Genomic DNA, 25,951 nt, shown 5'->3' with positions numbered 1-25,951 from the left:
TCTTGGTTCTAAACAAAGAAAATCATTACTTTTTATACTTCATGCTGGCTAGAACTTTTCATTCCCTTTTCATATGCCTTGTGATCAGAATATGTAAAAGTCAATACATGATCAAATTGATGGGGTTTTTTACCTCTGGATACGCGTTTAAGCTCGCCGGGGAAATATTTCATACGGCGTCAGCCATTGTTCCGATAGTTTAGAGCCAGTGTTACTAAGTTACCATACGTCATTAGGAAGGAAGTGACAGTACGACTGTTGAAGACTATTGGTTCGTTTTTAAGGGTTTTACGGCGCTTGCAACACATTTAGGTCATATCAGCGCCAGTAAACGGGAAGAAAATGGGATAGTAAAATGTTCTAGAATTACAATTAAAGCACCCAAGAAAATGTTTTTTGTTTGTTTGTTTGTTGCTTTAGGTCTCTTCCAACACAATTGAGGTTATATGAGAGACCGCTGAAACAAAAAAACAAACAATCTAACAAAAATAGTACAAATGTAAATCAAAATCATAACCTAAAGATATAAGCTAAATTATAAATAACCAAGAACAAACAGGCAGAAGATTTACAGAAAAAAAAATATCCCCTGTCAAAAATACAATCACAAACCAAAGAAGCAGGATAGGCTAGTAAAGAGAAGAAGAAACGACATCACTATCGGATCGTACACCCATGCGAACATCATAGGTATATGATTCAAGGGTGATGCTCCCATCCAACCACCCGCAAAGGGGAATTGGTTCAAATAGGGAACAGATGTAGATTCGAAGAGCACACTATCAAATTACTTAGATTGAGATCACTAAATGTCTCATTCAGACACAAGCACAGGTCCCCACCAAGAGGAAAACACTCAATTGTTTACAAATCATATATATAATAAAACATAATATAGTTATAGTGCATAACAGAGAGACGATTTACACGAAAAAAATATCTCCCAAAACAATAACTATATATTTGACTTTTTTCCTCCCAGCTAGGGTATACGACCACGGCCAGGACAAAACCAAGTAATCTCATTTCAAGTCAAAGTCAAAGACAGAAAGCAATTGGAAAACAGATATATAGGGGGATAGACGACACAGCATGTACCTCCCTGCGCACTATGGGAGGTCAGGAAACCCACCCAGAAGAATTGGTTCAAATAGTTGTTTTGTTTGTTTTTAAGGGTTTTACGGCGTTTGCAATACATTAAGGTCATATCAGCGCCAGTAAAAAGGAAGAAAATGGGATAGTAAAAAGTTCTATAATTACAATTAAAGCACCCAAGTAAAGGTAAGACAAAGGGGAATTGGTTCAAATAGGAAACAGATGTATCCAAGAGCACACTATCAAAGTACATAGTTTGAGATCACCTAAAAGTTTCATCCAGACACAAGCACAGGTCCCAACTAAGAGGAAAACACTCAATTGTTTACAAATCATATATAATATGGAAACAAAACATAATAAAGTGCATAACAGAGAGATGATTTACAATTTACAAGGAAAAAAATATCATCTCCAAAAACTAACTATACATTTGGTTGTTTCCCTCTCAGGAAGGGCATCCGGCCAGGGCCTGGACAAAACCAAGTAATCTCATTCCAAGACAAAGATAGAAAGCATGTTGGAAAACAGATATAGGTGGATATATGTATGACACAGTAAGTGCCTCCCTGCCCACAATGGGAGGTCAGGAACCCCACCCAGGAGTAATGTGTGTAAAATGGACACGACGTCAGGACAAAAATTTAAAACGATCACTGTCACCCATCCAGTCACTACTTTAAATATTGCTTGAATTTTGTGACAAGATGAAACACAGTGCCACCAGGACACCGAAAAGAAATAAAACTTAATAAATGAAATAAAGAGCAGTTAAAGTTTTTAAAAATCTAGGTTTTATCAAATAATAACATACATATCATTTATAAAAAAAAAAAAACAACAACAAAACCAAAAACAGAAGTGTGCATAATTTATTTAGCATTTATTAGTGACCCGATGAATAATTTTCAACAGTACTAAATGTAAGGCCACTGATTATTAACATCTGTTACCAACTTTCACAGAGCAAAATTATGTAAATAATGATTACACTCCAGTAAGGTTTCCTTGAACTCATTCGAATGTCCCGTTTTTTTCTCCCTTATTATAATCATTCCATTCCATCCTCGAATTAATTTTTTCTTCAACACAGTTTTTTCTAACTAATTTCACCCAACAAAGATAAAATTCGACTGGTGATTTCGACCACTAATGATTTACTATGACATTGACATTACGCATGTGTGAATGAATCTATTTATACTGCAAATGTGTGTGTATACAGTAAGCTGGCCTGCGGTTTTTTTTCAAAATAAAATCCAAAATTTTGCAAGCAAAAAGACTAAGATTGGCAAAATAATTGCGATTGATTTTCGTAAAAACTGACAATAAGTTCACAAAAGAGAACACCGTGCTGGAGTGTATTTAAAAACTTCAAAAATTCTAGAATTATTAATAGAGAACCCAAGAAAAAGTTGCAACAAAGGGGAACTGGGAATAAGAGTATACCATCAATGTCTCATCTAGACATCAGCAATAATGGATCCTTCTGAGAGGAATAAACTAAAACTAGATGTCTACAGAATATTGCAAAACAGGAAACATAACTGATTAACCATAATATCACACTAAGAGGAACACACTCAAATGCTTACATTATAGATTCAAAAAAAAAAAACAGAGAGAATGATTTACAAGGGAAAAATATCATCTCCCAAACAATAACTATACATTTGACTGTTTCCCTCCCAGCCAAAGAGTCAGGGCCAGGACAAGACCAAGTAATCTCAATCAGAACAAAGACAGAAATCAAATAGGAAAAGCGATATAGGAGGATAGAAGATACAGTAATGCCTCCCTGGCCACTGTAGGAGGCCAAATATCCCATTCAGGCACCAACAATGTGATGAGATGGATGTCTGCAAATATGTTAAAATTAAATGGCAATAAGACCGAAGCTTTATTGGCGGCTAGTTCCAACAATAGACAGATTCATCTACACTGGCACTGACAATCAATGATGCTAATACAACACAACTCAAAACATCGGAAAAAAATCTCGGCATCGCCTTGGAGAGTGATCTACCTATAAAGAAGCATATCAACAACCTAAGAGCAAGTGCTGTCTGCATTCTAAAAAACATCAGAATAATCAGACCATTTATAAACAGGAAACTTGCAACAAATTGGTAACAGCTTTGATATTCCCGAAAATGCAATGCAATGTTTGTTGGTCACACAATGAACAAAATAAACAAACTCCAAGAAGTAAAGAACATGGCAGCCCGCGCTGCAATGCAGAAAGACAGGAATACAGCAGCTTCTGATTAACTACAACAGCTGCATAAGACGGAGAAATAACTTAACCTTAACTTTATTAACCATTCAAAGAAACCTTAGTCATGTTGCTTATTGCTATCTAGACAAGTCAAGATCTAAATACAATGTGTAAAGTGGTTATATCACCAACATTTATGTCAACAATACACTTATGTCGACATGACATCAAAGTCCTTTGTTTTTTTGGGGTTTATTTTTTGCTATATAACATTAGTAAATAAAGACCTCGTAAATCAAAATAAATTTTATAAGAAGACTGTTATATTCACAAAGCGATCTATCAATATCTGCAGTAATTGGCGTCAGAAAAAAATTCCAGAATACAATTTAGAATTGGCTAACAATATCCTGCTATAAGTAAAAAAAACAGCTATGAACTTACATGGATGCTGTTTTGCACATCATTCTGAGGGCACTCAGGCGCTATGGACGGGGTATGTAAAATTATTCCTGGCCTAAAGAAACACTGACTTTTTCAAGTCAAATCAGCCCTTTTGAGGGCCACCAAATCACCTAGATTGACTTCCCTCGTTATTATCTTACATATTTCATTACTGTCCCTTTCGATTTTAAATTTTTGAAAGGGCTGATATAAGACAATTATATCAAAATTTTAGAGTGGTCCAAACAGTGTCGATATATCCATCCTTGGCTGTTTAACAGAATGAACGATGTCCAAAAAGTGTTTTTTTTTTTTTGTTTGTTTGTTGCTTTAGGTCTCTTCCAACACAATTGAGGTTATATGAGAGACCGCTGAAACAAAAAACAAGCAATCTAACAAAAATAGTACAAATGTAAATCAAAATCATAACCTAAAGATATCATAAGCTAAATTATAAATAACCAAGAACAAACAGGCAGAAGATTTACAGAAAAAAAATATCCCCTGTCAAAAATACAATCACAAACCAAGAAGCAGGATAGGCTAGTAAAGAGAAGAAGAAACGACATCACTATCGGATCGTACAACCATGCGAACACCATAGGATTCAAGGGTGATGCTCCCATCCAACCACCCTCCAAAAAGTGTGATAACATAAACAAAGAGCACTCATTACCAACAAGCACACCTCTAGTTATGACTTTTATGGTGCTCAGGACATTGTTTAGTCATTTCAGCATTAGTAAAAAGATAATAGGTTGGTCAAAATCAAAAGAGTATAAATAAAGAGTTGTGCTTTGTTTACTAGTGACCATGAAACAGTAAGACAAGAAAAATAGTTCTAAAAAGAAAATATTAAGTTTGAGGAATAATCCATCTGTAAATAAACCAGTATTAGCATTTGACCCATGTACCCTACTAAAAGCTCCACAAAGGTGTCTACACAGAAAATCACCAAAACGGGGATATTCAGATGGATTCCAATTACACATTCACAATGAACACATCCGACTGCCTTGCCAATGACAGAGAATGCCAGCCAGGATCTAGGGAAAACTAAGGACTCTACCAGAAGTCCCATCAAGCCCTAATGTGTAAAATATATCATAATAAAAAATTGCATAGGTAAATAATATCAATTATTATTATTCTGCATGAAGACAAAATTTCAATGACAAATATTCTCCTTGTCAACAGCAACAGAGTTGTTGACTTGCTTGTGTTTGGTTTTACCCCCTGATGTAGAAACAATTTTCTTTGGCAATCTTGAAACTCGAGTGGAATTCTCGACCAGAGTCAATGCTGATCTCACTTTCGGTTTTGACACTGGTATATTCTGGCTCAAAATTCTGTTGACTGGCCTGCATTTTGGCTTGCAGTGTGATGAGAAAGAGTCTTCAGATTCAGTTTCTTGTCCTAAAAAAAAAACAACACAATTTTTTTTTTTTTATGAAAAAAAAAACCCCAAAAAAGCAAAAGAGAGAAGAGGAGAACCCCCCAAAAAATTTATATTAACAATATTCCTTGTGGTATGACACTCGCTTTCGGACTGGAAGGTCCTGGGTTCAAGTCTCGCTCAGCGCATCGAGTGTAAAATGAGAACCTAGCCGTTGACAGCGTTGTCTCTGTCCGAAAAAAAATGTAATATCGCCTAAATGGTGTCAAGTCCTGTCCCAAATGACACCTGTTGCTGTTGGTCAGGGATCCCTTGTAAAGCGCTTTGAGCACACTTAGTGGCTATTGCGCTATATAAAAGTAAAAGCTCAATATATTTATTTTAAAATCTCAAAAATAAGACACGGTCATTTGAAGAAAAGGGAAAGAGTTCCTTTAGCCATATAAATCATAAAGATGGCAGGCTGAATGCAAGGACAGATACACGACCAATTATAACCTTGTAAACTAACCTACTGAAACATTTGAATAATGATACATAAAGTCATTCATATGTTGCCATGTGTAGTCTTTAGCGAATAAACCGGATATTTGAGGGGTGTTTTTAGTAGAAAATATTGTTACCCAAAAAGAAATGCCTTTTCCCCCCACCAATATCAATCTTTACTTCGTTGTTAATGTATCTTTACAAACAATTCACATTTGCAAAACAGAGAGTAGTGGGTTATTTTTTGTTTGTTTGTTTGTTTGTTGATTTAGGTCTCTTCCAACACAATTGAGGTTATATGAGAGACCGCTGAAACAAAAAAACAAGCAATCTAACAAAAATAGTACAAATGTAAATCAAAATCATAACCTAAAGATATCATAAGCTAAATTATAAATAACCAAGAACAAACAGGCAGAAGATTTACAGAAAAAAAAATATCCCCTGTCAAAAATACAATCACAAACCAAAGAAGCAGGATAGGCTAGTAAAGAGAAGAAGAAACGACATCACTATCGGATCGTACACCCATGCGAACATCATAGGTATATGATTCAAGGGTGATGCTCCCATCCAACCACCCGCGTGGGTTCTTTTGCGAAGTGGGTTATTACAAGATGGATTATTAGGCAGTGACAACTGTAACAGTAATAACATTCTTTTCCTACCAACGGATGTCGATCTTTATGATAAATTCACCATTGCAAAATGTATGAAATAACATCTCTTGTTGTACAGTACATTATTACTCTACTGACCTGATGTGGAGTTGGTCTTCTTTTCATCCTGAATGGACAAGAGTTGTAATTTCTCTGCACTATCCAAAAGTGGAGCTGTGTCATAAGACTCCTCTAGACTCTCCTCCAATGTGGATGTATTGTTATTATCAGAGTAAGATGAACTTTGATTTACAATGTCACTTAGCTCTTGTTCTATGAAAGATATGAAAATGTAATGCATTGAAATATACCAAAGAATGGAATTTCTTTTATTTAAAAATTATTTTTTTAAAATTAAAAACATAGCGCACACCCCAGATAGAGAGAGAGAGAGAGAGAGAGAGAGAGAGAGAGAGAGAGAGAGAGAGAGAGAGAGAGAGAGAGAGAGAGAGAGAGAGAGAGAGAGAGAGAGAGAGAGAGAGAGAGAGATTGCTGGCTTAGTTTATCTGTAAATTGTTTGATTTGATAAATGGATATTGCTCAATTACAACCTTTATCAAAACTATATCTACTCTATTGTGGACAATTCCATATCCTGCCAAAGGTGATAAGATGGCCTTGTGTAGTAAAGATCTGAAAGAAATTATTATAAGAGATATTATTTTCCTACTAGGACAGAAGCAAATAATTATTGCTTATTGCATTTCCCCTATGCAGAGAGCAAAATAAACTCTGGTACCATGAACTCAACTGCAAAGATGACTGTTAGGGCGGTATTCAGTAAATATAAAAATCAAGAAATAATGATACTGATGACACAGGATTTCTCAAAAGAGAATGAGCTCAGTTTATTAGGGGAAAAAAGGGGAGGCAGCACATGAAAACCTGATCAAAAACCTGTCACGTAGGACACCAGAGAGACATAGGGGAAAACATGTGTTCCAATTTTATTTCCGTGCAATTATGGCTTTGGAAAACAAAATTTCAACATGTCATTTATTGAATACAATCAGTTTTAACTCACAAATCTCCCTTTAAATGCATTGCATTCCACTTTAAGTCAACAGTTTGAGATCATGAAAAAGAAAAAGGTAGGTCAGGTGAAAAATTCAAATGAATTAACTTCTCAAGGACTGCACAGTAACTTCTAGGTATAATCTCCAGTCATGAAATATGTTTTTTCCTAAACTTTAGACACCATAGTCATAACTTTTTTTTATACCTAGTACCTCCTGCATATACAATATTGTAACTTTGTCTCTAATCAAAATAATGAATGAATTGAGGGCAAAATTCAGAATGAATGGAAAAATAATACTTATTATCTATAATAACGTCATGGTGAGAACTTTGATTGGGGTTTTCTGCAATGCCTCACATTTTTTATCCTATTTACCTTTAGGTAACCTGTCTTGAGCAGAATCATCGCTGACTTTAAAATCCAAATCTTGTAAAGACGGAGGTGGAATAAAGCATGACGGTGCCTTTAATGGTGTGCTGGAACCTTCACCTGGTAAATTAGAAAGAAGTTTTAAAAATTATTGAATGTGAAGACTTTTCTATTGTACTTTTAACGGTTGTTAAATGCTGCCATCCAGGGACTCTTACTCTTAGGCATACAAAATGAGTAGACATGATTTCACCAAAGAATAAACTTGATGGACAATATAGGTATATAGATCTTAGAAAACCATGCACAACTCATTTGAGCAACCTGTTTGCTAGATGATCTCAAAGTTTGTTTTTCGTAATTCCATGAAAATTTAGATTTTCACATCAATGCTTTCTTCATACATCATATCCTTGCTTTCAGTTTCTGAGAATAAAAATACTCTTCTACAAATAGTACTATTTATTTTATTTCAAAAATCATCTGACATACGATAATCATTTGTTTTATTTTTCTCCTACCAAAATAAAAATAACATGTAATTCGAAAAAAAATATGCAAAAAAACAAATAAATAAATTAAAAAATAAAATAATAATCTTTAAAGATAAAAATAAAGAACAGCAACACAATAATCTGGAGTTCAATTTTAAGTTTCTGACAAATGTGCATGGTTGGAGGAGACCTATTTTATTTGAACCAACAAGAGAGATTGAGAGATAACTACTGCTGTAAAGGCTTTGACTTCCACTGGCTAAAGGCACTCAAAAAAAAACTACAAACCAAATCGCACAACAGTCAAGTTAAATGATGTTGGGAAATCATTTAGAAATAGATTTTTTCACTATCCAAAGGGGTCAGGGTGTACTTTGTTCCAGTATACTCTATTTTCAGAAACTGAATATCATACATAACAAGAAGATAAATTTATCCTCTGATCTGAAGTAATGCAGTATATATCAGTCATGCAGTCGTTGTTATTGTTTGCATTGTATAGTTTATTTGTCATCTTAAAAAAAAGCGGATTTCATTGTTATCATTATCAATGCAATTACAAGAGTGATACTCATATCAATTAGATGTAATTGAAGACAGGCAAAGACAACACACATTTCATGACACAATGTGAAAATAAAGTACTTTAATCAACACTCACAGGATGGTTGTCCCAAACTGAGCGGCGTTCTTGTAAATTCTGATGATGGAGATCTTGGGTCTATAGGTCCTACATTTTGAGAGGGAATCCTTGACTTCATCCCCTTTGACAGAACATTGGGAGTACCTTCAACAATGATGGGAGTTCTGTCAATTTCTTCGGTTGGAGATCTTGGATCTACTCCTGCCAAACATTTATGCCTCAATGTCTTTTCTGGAGTTGAATAATTTTGACCATCCTCTTCCTCAACCTCTGAAAACTCTTTGAGTTTGTTGTGAATTGAGTTCAAGGCACCCATTGTTTCAATCCTCAAGACGAAACCTGAAATAGAAGAGGAAATCAAGAATACAACCTAACTTCTTGGTCTTGGTAATATTAATGATTTAAAAAAAACTCACTCTCTCCCTTCCCCCCCCCCCCCCCCCGCCCTCTTCTCTCTTCTCATGGGCACACACTTCCACCCTCTGCAGTCTTATGTTTTGAGGTAAATTGGAGGCTTCATGAAGTGTCTCTTCCACATTTCTGTGGCAGCACACAATTGAGTCCTTGGAAAGGCTAGAGTTCTTTACTCACATTATCTCATTATATTCATGTGTAAAAAGAGTACATATGGCCAATAACAGCTTTGTCTCGGTTGAAAAATAATAGCGCCTTTTACATATCATCTCTCTTTCTACATGGTAAATGTTGCTATTCTTTGCTTCAAGCGTATGATTTAAAAAGTAGTAATAATAAAATAAAATCAAGATGAAGACAACAGGACTAGAAGTAAAGTATAGCTGCCAAGAGTCAAGACCACTATGCCGACGAGGACAATGCTGACTCATTTTAACATAAAATATTCCAACCCCAAACAATCATCAATTTCCCTGAAATGTGTGTGTGCGTGTGTGTATATATACATATATACTGAAACAGAGAACAGGAAAGAGGACCGATAAAAGTTATAGATAGTGAAATTGTTGACAGTGTTAAACAGCGGGTGAGCTATGGACCAGTTAATTCATTTAATGATTTCCAAGACAATAGAAAAAAGTGGAAGGCCAGTTTGTCATTTTTAATTCCAAATTTTAATTCCTGGATTTCAATGAAGTCATTTGGTATAAAAAAATTAATTTGGCATCGCTTACTTAATTGTTAAACAAATTACCATTGGCATTTCTCCAGACTATTTGGCTTACTGCCATGTCTTGTTTGACATTTTGCATAAAATTTAACTGGCAATCTTGGAAAAGGGTGTCTTGGACAAGGAATATGAAAAACAAAATTTAATCGACAAACAGATTTCTGGGAATAACATCAACCACTTATTGTAAAGCTATCAAAATTTGAGGACACTTGGTGGAGACTCCCACCCACTGAAAAGTGAAGTGGTGGAGGATTTTTCGTAAAAATGTGGTCCCTGTCTAGTGGAGTATTTTTACTGATGGTTTGACTAGCACTAGCAACAAGTAGCCACATTATTTTGTTTGTAGTTTCTCCTCTCCCTCAAGAGGGGAAGTCCAGTGGAAGTCAGGCATCAAAACTATGACAATAAGGTTCTTCCTAAATTTGGGTCATCCAACATAAAGAATAAGTAGCGTATGGTCAGCCGCCGGATGCAGGGTGACAGTGGGTGAGTAAAATTTTGGTCCCAATGTCGTGTCCTTGGGAAAGGCACTATACAGTACATTTAATTACCCCACTCGACTCAGGTGTGAATAAGTACTTGGCTATAAGCAGTGATGGATATTTTAAGAGTGTTAGAACAAAAAGGAAGCGAAACAGGCAACTGAGACATGAAATAGAAATTTGGTTCCACATGCATAGATGGGGGAATATAAATGAAATATTGCGAAGAACATTGAGCGAAGTAAATCTATAGAAATGTGCTAGTAAATTTTAATACGTGTTTATTGATTTGTTTTTTTTTTATTATCGCAATATTAAGCATTTCAATTATATATGATTGCAATGTGCATTTATGAGTTATAATTCTTTATCATATTCCATGTTATTTGAGATTTATTAAATACAACACTGAATATACTTGTCAATTTTATTCACAAACTTTCCTTGCATGATTTTTTCAATATAATGGATTATTTTGAGAAATTCAATAATATAAGATATACTATCAAAGAGCCATTTCAATCACTATTTTAGTAAATATACTGAGTCTACATACGTAATGATGTGCACGGAAAGCTGCATTTTCTATACAAATGCAATCATGACCAAGGCTGCCAGATGGCCACTATGTATGACCAAAATTGGCCACATGTTTCCAGGCCTATAAATGTGCATTTTTCAAAGAGTCTGACAATTTTCGAAAATTAAGTTCATAATAATTAGTATGTAATACATACTCTACTGACTGTTACAGATATGATGTACAATGCTTGAAGATAATAACAATTAATGAATGTATCTATTGCCTTGATATTCGCACTATGATTAAGTAAGTCTGGCATTTTTTTCTTGATAGGTAATCCGTAACAGTGCAACAGATGAAAATAACAGCCCATTTCAAATTACTGTATAGTCGAAATTGGTCGCGAGGAACTCTGGCCATCTGGCAGCTCTGGTCTTATAAAGGATTAACTTGATTTTGATGTTATTCTGGCCTGGCCCTAAAAAAAACCCACGATCCTGAAGCTGAATATTTCCATCACCTTTTCTTCAATTTTTGGGCTCAAATTCCAATTCAATTTATAAATGTTAAAATTTAAAAAAGGACGACAACACATCAACTTACCTCAGGCCACAAATACAATCACCACCACATCATTAAAAAGCACCTTTACTACTTTTTACAACTGCCACATAGTCACTCCTTTCCATTACTACTCTACTACAACCACCACCATTACATCATCCACTACCACCACTAACTACAACGAGCACCTACACCATCATTCCTCACAACACTGCTGCAACCACCACATCATCATCCATACTCCCACTACTACTACATCACTACACTACAACTACAACCACAACCACATCATCATCATTCCTACCACTCCACCACTTCTACAACCAACACAAACTTTTGGTTGAAACTGAATGTGTATGTATGAGTGATGAGTGTGTATGCGACTTTTTGTCAACGAAGTGCTTATTCACATTAGTACTACTGACCAAAATGGTGTGTTGTTGAATTGCTTGAACTTAAATGAGAGTCTGTTAGTTTGAGAACGAAAGAAAAGGAGGGATGATTGAAATATTTTGTGTGACTGAGAATTGAGAGTTTGAACGTTTCAACTTTTCCTTCAAGTCTGAAACTTGACAAGATCGTGTTTTGTTACCCCAATCCAATCCATGAAAATTTCACTGTTCCCACCTCTCCGACTTGATCATTCGTTCACATCTTGAAATCTATCCGCTTTTCTGTCAGATTATTTTAATAGAATAGTTCCGTCCACATTTATTGTATTATATTGTATTATTTACAGTTAGTTAAATATATTTAATTTATAAAGTTCCAGGAATCTCTCTCTCTCTCTCTCTCTCTCACACACACAAACACACACTCGCCGTTGCTCATGACTCAGATCTCAGTGCCCCTGCAAATAATAGAAGTTACCATCAATAAACTACCTCTACTACTACAGCCACCACCACATCATCATTACTACTACTACCACAGCAACCTTCACATCGTTAACAAAATAAAGCAACCACCACTACCATCCTCCTCGTCATCATCACTACCACCGCCACCATTACAACCACAACCATCACATCATCATCATTATTACCACTACCACAGCTACCACATCTTATCAAAACTACAGCAATCGTTACCACCTCCCCATTACATCATCATCATTATTCTTATAGGCATCATCACTACCACTACCACCACAACATCATCACCACTGTCACCACCACCTCTACAATCACAACCATCACCATCACTACACAACAACAGACACATCGTCATCATCAACGAAATGCAAAAGAATAATAATAACTTTAAAATAAAATAATAATAATGTAGTTTATTTATATTTTGCGCCAAGTCCTCTATTATAGTACTGCAAATGTGGGTTCGTTCTGTATTTATTTGCAGTAGTAGTATAACGAAGTGGCAATTCGGACTCGAGTCTGAACAGTCTCCCCTGGCATCAGACTCAAACTTCAATGTGCGTGCATGGAACTGATAACGAAATAGAAAAAGAGTTAAAAAGAAATTTTGGTTTGCCCATATCACACTGACTCAGCTCATACCCCTACTTTGGATTGTAGAAGGATTGTTGCCCGTCTCACACTATCAGAATAGGCCCTATTGTAATTTTTAATTTATTTATGTTTGTCCTGATTTTATTTGGACATTCTTTTATGTTGTTAAAGAAGCTTTTCATTTATACCCCAGTTACTTTGACTGACCTTTGTTACTTTTGAAGTTTTAACTCTTTTCTTTTTAATTTCTATCTGGACTATCAATTGATACACATGATTTTGTCTATCTCGTCAAATAAAAATTAAAATTAAAGCGGGTTTAGACTACCTGCTGATAGTTACTAAAATCGTAATTTTGATATGCATTAATTTTATTTAATTAGCCTATCAATAATTGAGTCCAAATAATCTGTTGATTGCACATGCGCATTGGAATTTGAGTCAGAATAGCCAGGGGAGACTATTCAGACTCAAGTCCGAATAACCGCAGCCATCATTGGTATAATTTTTATACATCAATAGGCTCGTACTACACTATACTGCAAATAAATACAGAACGAATCCGCTTTTGCAGTACTGCACTGCAAATAACTGATTGAAATGAATACTACTGCGAATAACGACTAGACGAACGCTATCTACTAGACTCTAGTCTATTCATTCGGGCTGTCATTATCCCCAGACACCTGTCTGGGGATAATGAAAATTTGTTATCCAAATTTCGATATCCCCAGACACATATTTGCAACTCTGCTCTTTTAAAGAATTATCCACATTCCAGAATATAGAATGTTTCCAAATGCACATAGAATTAAGGAAAGTTAATAAAATATCTATAAAAACATAAAATCAACCAACATTAAATCAGCTGTTACTACATATACACAATATGCGTCGACTTCGAAGTGGGTGTCCTTTTATTTTAAAAAAAATTATTGTTTTTTTTTTCTCCTCTATCTGACCATTTGGTCGCTCTCTGAATATTTCTGTTTGCATGCTTTTTAATTATTTATTCTTTTTAGACACTTTTTGAGATCGGAGTGGGGACGAATATGACAATTTGCTAGAAACTAGAAAGGAACCAAGAGAGAGGGAGAGAGAGAGAGAAAGAAAGAGAGAGAGAGAGAGAGAGAGAGAGAGAGAGAGAGAGAGAGAGAGAGAGAGAGAGAGAGAGAGAGAGAGAGAGAATTTAAAAAAATGAAATAAGGAAAGTTAATAAAATATCTATAAAAACATAAAATCAACCAATATTAAATCAGTTGTTTCTACATATACACAATATGCATCGACTTCGAAGTGGGTGTCATGGCCGAATGGTTTAGTCGTCTGCCCTGGAAGTTTTACCAGAATCGACGTTGTGGGTTCGAATCCTGGTTCCGCCACTATTTTTTTTCTTTTTACATTCCGTCTTCTTTTTACAGAACAGTGAGATAAATGTCCCATCCATCCTCCCCCCACTCTTTTTTTTTTTTAACTCTACTCTCTCTGTCTCTCTCTTAGTTCCTTTCTAGTTTCTAGCAAATTGTCATATTTGTCCCCACTCTGACTCTGATCTCAAAAAGTGACTAAAAATAAAAAGGATAAATAATTAAAAAGCAAACAAACAGAAATATTCAGAGAGCGACCAAATTAAATGGTCAGATAGGGGAGAAAAAAAAAACAATTATTTTTTAAAAATAAAAACAATTTTTAGAAATTCATGCTCAGAAACAGAACAAAAGGCCAAACAAAAAGGGGAAAAGAATAGACTCGCACAAAAAAAAAAAAAAAAAAAAGTGGCGGAACCAGGATTCGAACCCACAACGTCGATTCTGGTAAAACTTCCAGGGCAGACGACTAAACCCTTCGGCCATGACACCAACTTCGAAGTCGACTCATATTGTGTATGTAGACGTCTAGTAACAACTGATTTAATTTTAATGTTGGTTAATTTTATGTTTTTATAGATATTTTATTAACTTTTCTTACTTATATTTCTATGTGCATTTGGGAACATTCCATATTCTGGAATGTGGATAATTGTTTAAAGGGGCGGAGTTTCAACGAATTTTGGTTATCCCCAGACAGGTGTCTGGGGATAATCACAGCGATTCATTCGCAATCGAATGGAATTAAGAGTAAGAGTTAGAGAGAGGAAGGAAAAATAGAGGAAATCATTATTATTCACAGTACTAGAAAATTTGTTTTGTGTGCTTGAGTGAATTACTCATCCGGAATTAAAATTTATTATCCATGAAAAAAAATGACTGGTTGTCTACAATTCGGGTCGATTAGGACTCTCGTGCACAACTGAAAACGAACCACGATCTTCGCTTCCACTTCCGTACTCTATTTCTATCATAAACTCACTCATACTTACTTCAAAATAATGTTTGGGTTTTATTCGCTTTCAAGCCTGATTGAATTGTTCTAGAGAATATTTGAATATAAGACCGGACGAGTAAATTGATATATATGAATAGGACATACAGAGCTGGCAAAGTCTCGTCAAACTCAAACACACAAACCAACTTCTCAACTCGCTGGAGGAGACAATTGTTTTGATTCATGAGATTGTTTTCATTTCAAAGCTCGTGTCTCTTTTCTTTCAGCCAATGAAAATGAATGATAACGAAGTGATTAAAAAGCTAAATCAAGTACGCAGTTTGTAGCGTAATTTTCTTGAGGCGGGCATGTTTTTCAAACTAACTTTCATTTATTATGGAATTGAAAATATTTGAATTGAGTGAAATGCACATCTAGATAAATAGGAACACGAATTTACACAGCTTCAATAATATTCACATCACAATGCTTTTTAACGCCCCAAGCAAGCTTCGCGAAATAAGATTTCCGTTCCAAACGTTCTCTTTGGCGTGGTTTTTTTTCTTTTCTTCTTTTTTTTTTTTTTTGTGTTTGTTAATATCTATAGACGTCTATTCTTTTCTTCTTTTTAATTTTTTAAATAGGGTTGGGGGTCAACATTGGTATCTAGGTATAGCGGATGTTAAATTGTTATCATCGAGCACAAACTTACTGACAAATCTAAAACTTATAAAACTTTTTTTTTTCAGAGTGATATATACGAGTAACTTGCCATTTCTTCAATTAAATATCTTTCTATTACACTTTGACTCAAATGAATATTACAACAAATCTGAAGCGTAATGCTCGGTCCTTAATTTGACCTTTGGCTTTAGGAATCGCCATAATTTGGCAAGCCGAATGGACCGATTAAAGTTGATGGCTAAAAAGATTCGTCTCGATCTATGTTAATTTCCACAATAGTAGTAGTAGTAGTAGTAGTACTAGTAGTAGTAGTAGTAGTAGTAGTAGCAGTAGTAGCAGTAGTAGTAGTAGTAGTAGTAGTAGTAGTAGTAGTAGTCCGAATGACGCTTGCTGAGAATTGTGTGATTCAGTCATGGTCGTTAAGTATAGCTGCTCTCTCCATCCATGTTGTTAATTGTTTCCATTGGTCACGGTCCTGGGCCAGAGTTTTGAGGCTGTCAAGATCTTGTTGTGACTTTAGTACGGAGGGCACTGCAGTATTTCTTAGTCCTTAGGGGATCAATTCGGCCTCATCTGAATCCAGAAATTTCTTTTATGTAGAGAGATCTTGGTTCAGGGTATTACTATTGATGTTGGTGGTCTCCCGACATATTTGCTGCCATGAAGGAAATATTCTGCTTAAGGCTTATTTACCTGTTCAAATTGTCTGCCCATTGTATTCATGCCTCTTGCTAATTACCTTTTCCAAACAAGACGCCAACGTGCGTATGCCCTGAGGTCTTGTCTCGTTCAAGAGTAGCTTAATTGCAATTACTGTCCTAGTCTCTCCGGCAATTCTCCGTTATTCTTTCTTACCAAAGCATCTGGATATCATTGGCTATCTAAAACAGGAACATTCTTCTGATTGGCTATTTTCATTTCACAAAACCAAATTCATATCTGAATCCAATCACACACACGCTAAGAAGCCCAAGAGAAAAGAGCTATCTCTCCAATTTCAAACTTGTAAAAGTTTGTCTATCTCGGCTGGAGGTCCTCGCCATTTTCCTGGTCCTTTTCCGTGTCGTTGGAGCACCCTGTTGTGCCGAATCCCTGCATCCCAGTCCTTGAACAGTGGTAAACCCCTGATGTCAGCCCCTAACTACAACATACTGTTGTGATGTCCAGAAAACTCTGCAAAGCAGGCGCCAACCCTGGAACTAGCTGATACATTTGCCTCAGTCAAGCAAGCCGACGGGATAAAGATAAGCCAAACGGGCTTATACCATTTTCAAATGTATTTTCCACAGACACATATGATTATATCAAAGCAAACAAATAAATATATAATAGATTAGATCCACTCAATTAGAGCTATTCTTCCTGATATTAAATAAATACTTATTCTTTCTATCTTTTCCTGTAACAATCTAATTAAACTTTATGTATAGAATTGTTATTAGTGCATTTGGGCGTTACTATTGTCTTGACTCACTTGTTATTAATACAATTAAGTTATAAGGGATCCTAAGGCAATTCTTGATCTCCCCTAGATTAAACCTGAGCCGTTTGTGATATAGGTTGTGTGTGGTGCGGCTGGTAACGAGAGCCATAGCGCGCATACTAGTTCGAATCCAGACCATTGAGCTATCGGTTGGACTCGATCCCACAAAAATAACACACAACCCGCCACAACTATCACATAAAGAGCTACCTCCCTTCTTATCTTTATATATATATATATATATATATATATATAATATATATATATATAATATATATATATATATATATATATATATATATATATATATATATATATATATATATATATATATATATATATATATATATATTGTAAGTCTTGATATTTTTAAAAATGTGGTGATTTAACATTTAAAATTATAGATTATATTTCAAAATTATAAATCTCTATCTAAATTTATCCTATTTATTATTAATCCACAAACGCTGTTTGGTTAGTGATAGCGTTCAAACATATTTATGAACTTAATTGCTTTGCATATCGCAAAAGAGAGTAATTCAATTAAAAAATTGTTACAATCAAATCAGTACAAAGCAATCATATCGTTGAAAACCAAAGTCATCCTTGACCAGTGCTCTGAGCTTGAAGTCAAAGAAGGGTCCATGTCAGCATAAGTGCACTGTGAGTCAATCCTGGCACAACAATGCTTTTCAATGAATGTGAATTCAAATTTTCTGGCAACAGAACGCTTAGGCCGCTGGCTCATGTCACCCATCGAACACATTTGGGATGAGCTAGGTCAGAGAGTTAGCAAGTGGGATTACATCTAAATGGTCTTGGGGGATTCAGTCGTTTTTCAAATACGAATTTGTGTCGTAAGTTACTACATATATAATGTGTCAGTGCATGACATAATCAGTCGGAAAGTGAACATCTTGGATTTGCATTTTTTTCCCATTTTCTTAAAGAATGTGCTCCCCATGGCATTTTAATCTTTATTTGAAGTAAATCGGGTGATTTTTCATGAAGTTATGGCCAGATGTATGGGAAAGGTATCCGGCATGGCAACTTTTATCAAATTTCATACTTTATCAACTTGACTAACTGTAAAAATATTTAGAAGTGATATTAAGCTTTGATATTTCCCGAAGATGTACAAAAAGTTGTTGATTTAATCAGCAAGAACTCATTTTATGTTTATTTATTTATTTATTTATTTATTTACTGATTTATTCATATAATTCTTTCCTTTTTTTTTGACTTTTTAATTTATGGTGTTTTTTTTTAAAGGTCAATATACCTATACCTGTTTATTGTCGTATTTAAAAGACGGAGATAAATCTGAATTGGCAAAGCAACGACAAACATAGGGTGTCTCCCATGACTGAGGTAAAAAAAACCCCCAAAAAACAAACAAGAACTCATTTTGATAAATAGTGACCTTCTAATTAAACTTTGCAATATCTCAGTTCAAACCTTTTCACCGTTCGACTGATTATGTCATTCACTGTAACATATTTAGATCGATGCTCACCCCCACCCCCTCCCCAAACACAAACCAAAAGAAACAAGTTACAAGTTCGTTTGTAATAATCATCTTGAATAGGATCATTTATACGTTTCATCTCTATAGTCTTTCATTTAAACGAGTTTCATAAAATGGCTCGATCATTCTTTACTGTTCACACCACAAGCGGGTATGTTTCAATCACATACATTGTCCCTCGCCTTGTCCATTCCCATAATATTATTACCTTAGTCCCGATAGCTCAGTTGGAAGGGCACTCCCTTCACACGCCAGGGGGCCAAGATCGATCCCGGGTGAAGTCAAGATTTTTTTCTGACACCCCCCCCCTACCCCCTTGTCTACCCATTAGTGACTGGGTGGATGGGTCTGTTTTATGTTTTTAAGGGTTTTACGGCGCTTGCAACACATTTAGATTATATCAGCGCCACTAAGAAGGAAGAAAATGGGATAGTAAAAAGTTCTAGAATTACAATTAAAGCACCCAAGAAAAAGTAAGACATAGGGGAACTGAGAACAAATAGGGATCAGATGTAGATTCCAAGAGCATACTGTGACGAGCGATTTTCTTTCACTGCGTGTTTCTTTATCATTCGTCAGCGTCTCGGTTCAAAACCACTTCAAACCTAGTGGACGAGACATATATTTGATCAACACCTCCATTAAAAATACTCAAACACGGACAGCCTTTCTCCAATAAAGCCCCAAATCTTTCTAACGGAAATTTTGGTCGTTAGGTGGGAAAACATTTCCATTGTATAACGGAACATTCACTTTCAGCTTAAGGCTTATTTACCTGTTCAAATTGTCTGCCCATTGTATTCATGCCACCTGCTAATTACCTTTTCCAAACAAGTCGCCATCGTGCATATGCCCTGAGGTCCTTGTCTCGTTCAAGAGTAGCTCAAATTACAATTAAGGTCTAGTCTCTCCGGTAATAATCCGTTATTCTTTCTTACCAACGCATCTGGATATCATTGGCTATCTAAAACAGGAAATTCTTCTGATTGGCTATTTTCGTTTCACAAAACCAAATTCATATCTGAATCTGATCACACACACACTAAGAAGCCCACGAGAAAAGAGCTATCCCTCCAATTTCAAACTTTAAAAAAAGTTTGTCATCCCTCGGCTGGAGGTAAAATGAATTATTGGTTAACATTCAAAGTGGAACGAGATATTACTGTGAATTCAATTTAATCTAGCATTACTATTATAGTTGTGTATATATTTTAATTGTGCTATTCCACGGATGTTCGTAAGTTGGAATACCTGTACAAAACCATATCTATATGTATCTTATTTTATAGTTAACAGTTGTTTATGATCTATGTTATTATTTCATTTATATTCAATATGTATATTGCTTGAATGTCTGAACCCCACCGCCAATCGCCGGCCACACATCATAACCTCAATTATAATTAATAAAAATAAATAAAGAAATACCAGGGACACAACCCTGTTAAATTCTCATCATGTAAGATAGCTCGACTGTCAGTTGATATTTAAAACATATACTAACTCCCATTATCATGAAGTTACTGCTTCTCCTTGCCTTTGTCGGCAAATAAAGGCTATTATGATGTGTCGCTCAAGGACGATTCGGTGGCGAAAGACAAACTCGATTGGCTCTAAGACCTTGTTGTTTTAACTCTTAAATTGAAGGTCCTTGTCCTGATCCTGAGTCCTGGCCATTTTCCTGGTCCTTTTCCGTGTCGTTGGAGCACCCAGTTGTGCCGAATCCCTGCATCCCAGTCCTTGAACAGCGGTAAACCCCTGATGTCAGCCTAACTACAACACACTGTTGTGATGTCCAGAAAACTCTGCAAAGCAGGCGCCAACCCTGGAAACTAGCTGATACATTTGCCTCAGTCAAGCAAGCCGACGGATAAAGATAAGCCAAACGGGCTTATACCATTTTCAAATGTATTTTCCACAGACACATATGATTATATCAAAGTAAACAAATAAATATATAATAGATTAGATCCACTCAATTAGAGCTATTCTTCCTGATATTAAATAAATACTTATTCTTTCTATCTTTTCCTGTAACAATCTAATTAAACTTTATGTATAGAATTGTTATTATTGCATTTGGGCGTTACTATTGTCTTGACTCACTTGTTATTAATACAATTAAGTTATAAGGGATCCTAAGGCAATTCTTGATCTCCCTAGATTAAACCTGAGCCGTTTGTGATATAGGTTGAGTGGTGCAGCTGGTAACGAGAGCCATAGCGCGCATACTAGTTCGAATCCAGACCATTGAGCTATCGGTTGGACTCGATCCCACAAAAATAACACTCAACCCGTCACACATACCACCAATCTACTTAGTTTGAGATCCCCTATGTCTCATCCGGACACAAGCACAAAATCCAACAAAGAGAAATACACTCAAATGCTTACATTATACATTCAAAATAAATACAATAATACATAACAGAGAGATGATTTACAATACAAGTACAAGGAAAAAAAATATCTCCCAAAATAATAACTATGCATTTGACTGTTTCCCTCCCAGCTAGGACTCCGGCCAGGGCCAGGACAAGCCCAAGTAATCTCATTCCAAGACAAAGACAGAAAGCATGTTGGAAAACAGATATAAGGGGATAGAAGACACAGTATGTACCCCCCTGCCCACTATGGGAGATCAGGAACTCCACCCAAGTGGCTGGGTCTGTTTGATCTTTCAGAAAGTACTTTGCTATAGATTAGCGTCATAGCTAATGGGTAGCAAACAATTGCTATTGTCCATTTCAAGCTATAGAAACCAAGATATAAACTCCGGCTCTCTGAGTCTAATGAGTCTGATGGACCACCAAAAAAAAAAAAAAATTAATAATAATAATAATAATAATAATAATAATAATAATAATAATAATAATAATAATAATAATAATAATAATAATAATAATAATAACAATAATAACAGTAATAATAATAATATAACAATAATAATAATAACAATAATAACAGTAATAATAATAATAATAATAATAATAATAATAATAATAATAACAATAACAATAATAATAATAATAATAATAATAATAAATAATAATAATAATAATAATAATAATAATAATAATAAATAATAATAATAATACGTAATAATAAAAACTAAATAAAATAGTTATCTCAACTATCCTCTTTCTGGGACATGCATCAAAATAACTAAGCAATAATACCGTGATCCAATACAACATAAAATACTTTATTTCGAAAAGCAGAGTTTACATCATCGATATTATTAGGTTAATAAATGATGATGACGACGACGATGATGATGATGGTGATGATGACGATGATGATGATTACATTATAAAAATCAATGCAAAATGTTATTATTACAATTCAATCAACAATACACCGAAACAATAAACTGATCGATGATTCATAATCTTAGCAATACATTTTTCATTAATTCATCATTCTAGTTAATCGACAAATTATATGATTTAGTATAAAAATCGATTCATTGTTTTTGATGATATAGAGAAATATTATGGTTATTGGCCAGGAAAGGCCTAGATAAACTATTGAACTTGAACTTGAACTTTTTTAAAAAATCGTTTAATAAATTATTATAATATACAAAAAGAAAGAGAGTGAAATGATCAGAGTATAATCAACAGTAAGAGGAAAGGGAACAAAAAGAGCGCACTTTTCATTTATAAGCTAAATAAATAAGAAAGAGATAATACACATACATGTCTTTAAGACAATACAACCACTAGCAGTTTCGGATAAAAAATTGTCAACATAAACTTACACGATATACATTTCAAAGCATAAAACATTATTGTAAACTTTTCTTAAAATCGCTAACCGATAGTCGATAGATTATCGTGTCGCACGAGACGCCAGCGATGGTTCTTACACATGGTTCTTCTTTGATTTACACATTAAAACCATCTGCCGTAAAGCTTCTCAGCAATTGAGCTTTATATAGAGCAATATCCACTAAATATGCTCAAAGCGCTTTACACAAGGGCCCCTGGTCAACAGCAACATTTAACATGTAGGACGGGACATGACGCCTGTTAGGCGATATTACAATTTTTCGGACAAAGACAACGCTGTTAACGGCCAGGTACTCATTTTACACCTGAGTACGGTGAGAGAATGTGAGTAAAGAGCATTTTCCAATGACTCAACTATGCGCCGAGCGCGAGGCTCGGACCCAGGACCTTCCGATCCGAAAGTGAGTGTCATACCACTAGACCACATAGCCGCAATTAAATGTCTTAAAACGGCTTGGAAAATACCTTTCACAATTGAACATGTTAACAATATTTCACTCATTTGTATTGTCAAATTTCAATTTCTGTCCACTAGCTTGGCATTTCTGTTCTAAAACTAATTGTGATAAACTTGAAAAGATACAACAAAGCGCACTGCATTTTATTTATGAGGATCACAAAAAATCCTACGACCAATTACTTTCAATGGCCAAAGTCCCCTCCCTACAAATAAGAAGAATGAGAACAATTGCTTTGGAAACGTAAAATCTTTAATACAAAATTGCTCCTAATATGGTCATTTTGAAAAATAACAATAACAGTTACAATTTTAGATATTCAAACCTCCATGATATTACAAAAGTCAGAACAACGTCTTGTGGCAAAAGATCTTTCAGATATTCTGCTGCTGTGCTTTGGAATGAACTTCCAGAGCACATCAGGAAAATTTCAAATTTCCAATGTTTTCAAAAATCATATCCTTTCATGGAATGGCCAACCATGCAAATGTAATATTTGTAATTAATCTAATCGTACAGATACACACACACACACACACACACACACACACACACACACACATATATATATTTTCTTTGTGCGTCATGATTAGAATCTTGATGAGGAAATGTTTTTAAGCGACAATGTATTACTATGTATTTTTATGCACTATGTGTTAAAACCTATGTCGGTCAAGGGCTTCTATCAAATTATTTATGAAACATTTTTAGTGCCGACAATAAATAAATATTTGAATTGAATTGAATTGAATTACCATGACGTAACTAAAGTATAGTTAAAGTAAAGTAAGTAAAGTATAGTATACCATAGCGGTATGGTTAACCCATTGCTTCTCAATGCGCCCGAATGCGCCCGCTGAAAAATACCTTCGATCTTTCCAATGCGCCCGGGCAGAATGTGAAAGTAGATGGTATCGCTGCAACTCTTTTAACGGCAAAGGTTACTTCCGTAGCTTTGTGGAACTCTTATAAATAGAAAGTGCGAGAATGAAAGCGAAAGCAGCAATTTACCGTAGCGAAATATCTTGGATGAAACGAAAGTTACAGATTTTACAAACTTGTCAACAAAAGTCAGCTGTTTTGACAAACCAACTTCGTTTTTTCAACAATGGCGTTTGATTTATTGAATTCCCTCTGCAATCAACGCAGTGTAGTTGATAATACAATTGATGACGAGGATTCAGGTGATGAATCAGATATAAACGTAAGTTTGAGGACATCGATAATGACAATGATAGTGAACAAAGTGACAGTGACAGTGATACTGAACCTGCACCCACAGAATGGTCAGACAACCTGCACAATGTGAATATGGAACAATTTTCAGAATTTTCAGGTGTTGTGTTAGATTTTGACAGTATGAACAGCCCTCTAGAAGTGTTTGATTGTTTTTTCCCCCCTATTCTGTATGAGCATCTATCAGAACATAAAAACCTTTATGCTCGGCAATGTCAGGAGAAGAAAGGTGTCGATAAATACTGGAAGCCGTGTTCATCATTGGAGATATAAAAATACATGTATATCAATATAATGTTTGGCATTCATACATTGCCTGACATTAATCTCTACTGGTCTTCAAACCCTGCATGGGGAATTAATGACATGTCTGGAAAAGGCAGGCATCGATGGCAAAAATATACGGCTAATCACAAATCTATATTGGCATCAAAAAGCAGCCATCAGGATTCAGGGCGATCTGTCACCTTTCACGCCAATTAAAAGAGGAGTTCGTCAATGGATGTATCCTCTCTCCATATCTATTTAACCTGTACACAGAGTTTATCTTCCGGAACAACAATTACAAGTCACTAAAAAACCAAGAACAGAATGCAACAAGATTCTCCCAAACGTAAAATGTGCTGAGCTGCGGCTCGTACTCGTTGTGTGAGTGGCATGCTACTCTTCTATCAGTGCTGAGGACCATTTAGGTGAAGTTGTCAAATCGCATAGTGCAGGTAGCACTCTTGGGAATATTCATTTGCATAGAACAAAGTGTACAGGTTTATTGAAAAATGTGATTGCCGCTTCCATGAAGGATGACATGACCAATGAACTTGAAAACAAGAAGTTCGCATTTGTAGTTGATGAATCTACTGACATAAGCATTCAACAACATATGTGTATCTTGGTGCACCATTTCAGTGAGACCAGTGGTGGCATCGTAACAAGACAGATATTTTGGATAAGTGTCCTTTAAATAATCTGACTGGCGAGCGTCTCTTTTGGAGACTTTGACTATGACATAAATAAAAGACGACATTGTTCCACTCATCACCGCTCGACAATTAATATGTGGAAGCATAATGATCCTCTGACCTGGTTAATGAGAAAAGGTAAAAGTGAGCAGAAAAGGATATTGACTTCAGCACATAAGGGTGGAAAATTGTTAAGAAAAGAGCACAATGAGTCAGTATTGAGAGAGAAACAGAAAATAATTAAACTCATTGAAGAGAATGAGATAAAAAATAATGAAAAGATAGTCTTAGATTTAAAGCAAAAGAATCGTATTCTTGATGCCATTTTAGAGAAAGGTGTGTGTACGAACAAAGAAGAAATTGTCAATTTGTGGAACACAGGTTCATTAGAAGATCATACGGATCAAATACGTTATAGGAAGTTATGTATTTCTAAATCAGAAACATCTTAAGATCTCTGGAACTAAAAAAACAACTTTTTGAACAACTTTTGGA

General features: G+C 35.2%; 1 protein-coding gene across 3 annotated transcripts; it reads right to left on the bottom strand.

Moving 5' to 3' along the window:
- Nucleotides 1–390: 390 nt before the first annotated feature.
- On the bottom strand, nucleotides 391–15,599 carry LOC144971258 (uncharacterized). Of its 3 annotated transcripts, none has more exons than XM_078911840.1 (5): nucleotides 15,370–15,599; nucleotides 8,844–9,164; nucleotides 7,695–7,808; nucleotides 6,398–6,571; nucleotides 391–5,173 (listed from the first exon to the last, which is right to left on the bottom strand). In XM_078911840.1, the coding sequence occupies exons 2-5, from the start codon at nucleotides 9,139–9,141 to the stop codon at nucleotides 4,926–4,928; spliced, it is 834 nt and encodes a 277-aa protein (XP_078767966.1). In that variant the 5' UTR covers nucleotides 9,142–9,164; nucleotides 15,370–15,599; the 3' UTR covers nucleotides 391–4,925. The 3 variants fall into 3 exon arrangements, with proteins under 3 accessions (XP_078767966.1, XP_078767967.1, XP_078767968.1); XM_078911841.1 differs by having other exon boundaries at nucleotides 15,480–15,579; XM_078911842.1 differs by lacking the exon at nucleotides 15,370–15,599 and adding an exon at nucleotides 15,183–15,286.
- Between the last annotated feature and the right edge of the window lie 10,352 nt (nucleotides 15,600–25,951).

Source organism: Berghia stephanieae, chromosome 4, assembly GCF_034508935.2.
Source record: "Berghia stephanieae isolate SIO BIC M18660-M18661 chromosome 4, UCSD_Bste_1.3, whole genome shotgun sequence".
Classification (NCBI taxonomy): domain Eukaryota; kingdom Metazoa; phylum Mollusca; class Gastropoda; order Nudibranchia; family Aeolidiidae; genus Berghia; species Berghia stephanieae.
The sequence above is the reverse complement of the archived record's forward strand: the minus strand, read 5'-3'. Positions and strand labels throughout refer to the sequence as shown.

Excerpts from the sequence above, each read along its gene's own strand:
- LOC144971258 (XM_078911840.1), bottom strand. The coding sequence starts at position 9,141 with ATGGGTGCCTTGAACTCAATTCACAACAAACTCAAAGAGTTTTCAGAG. Across the intron at positions 6,572-7,694 it reads TCAAGACAGGTTACCTAAAG|AACAAGAGCTAAGTGACATT; the intron begins GTAAATAGGATA and ends TATCTTTCATAG. Across the intron at positions 5,174-6,397 it reads GAAGACCAACTCCACATCAG|GACAAGAAACTGAATCTGAA; the intron begins GTCAGTAGAGTA and ends TTTTTTTTTTAG.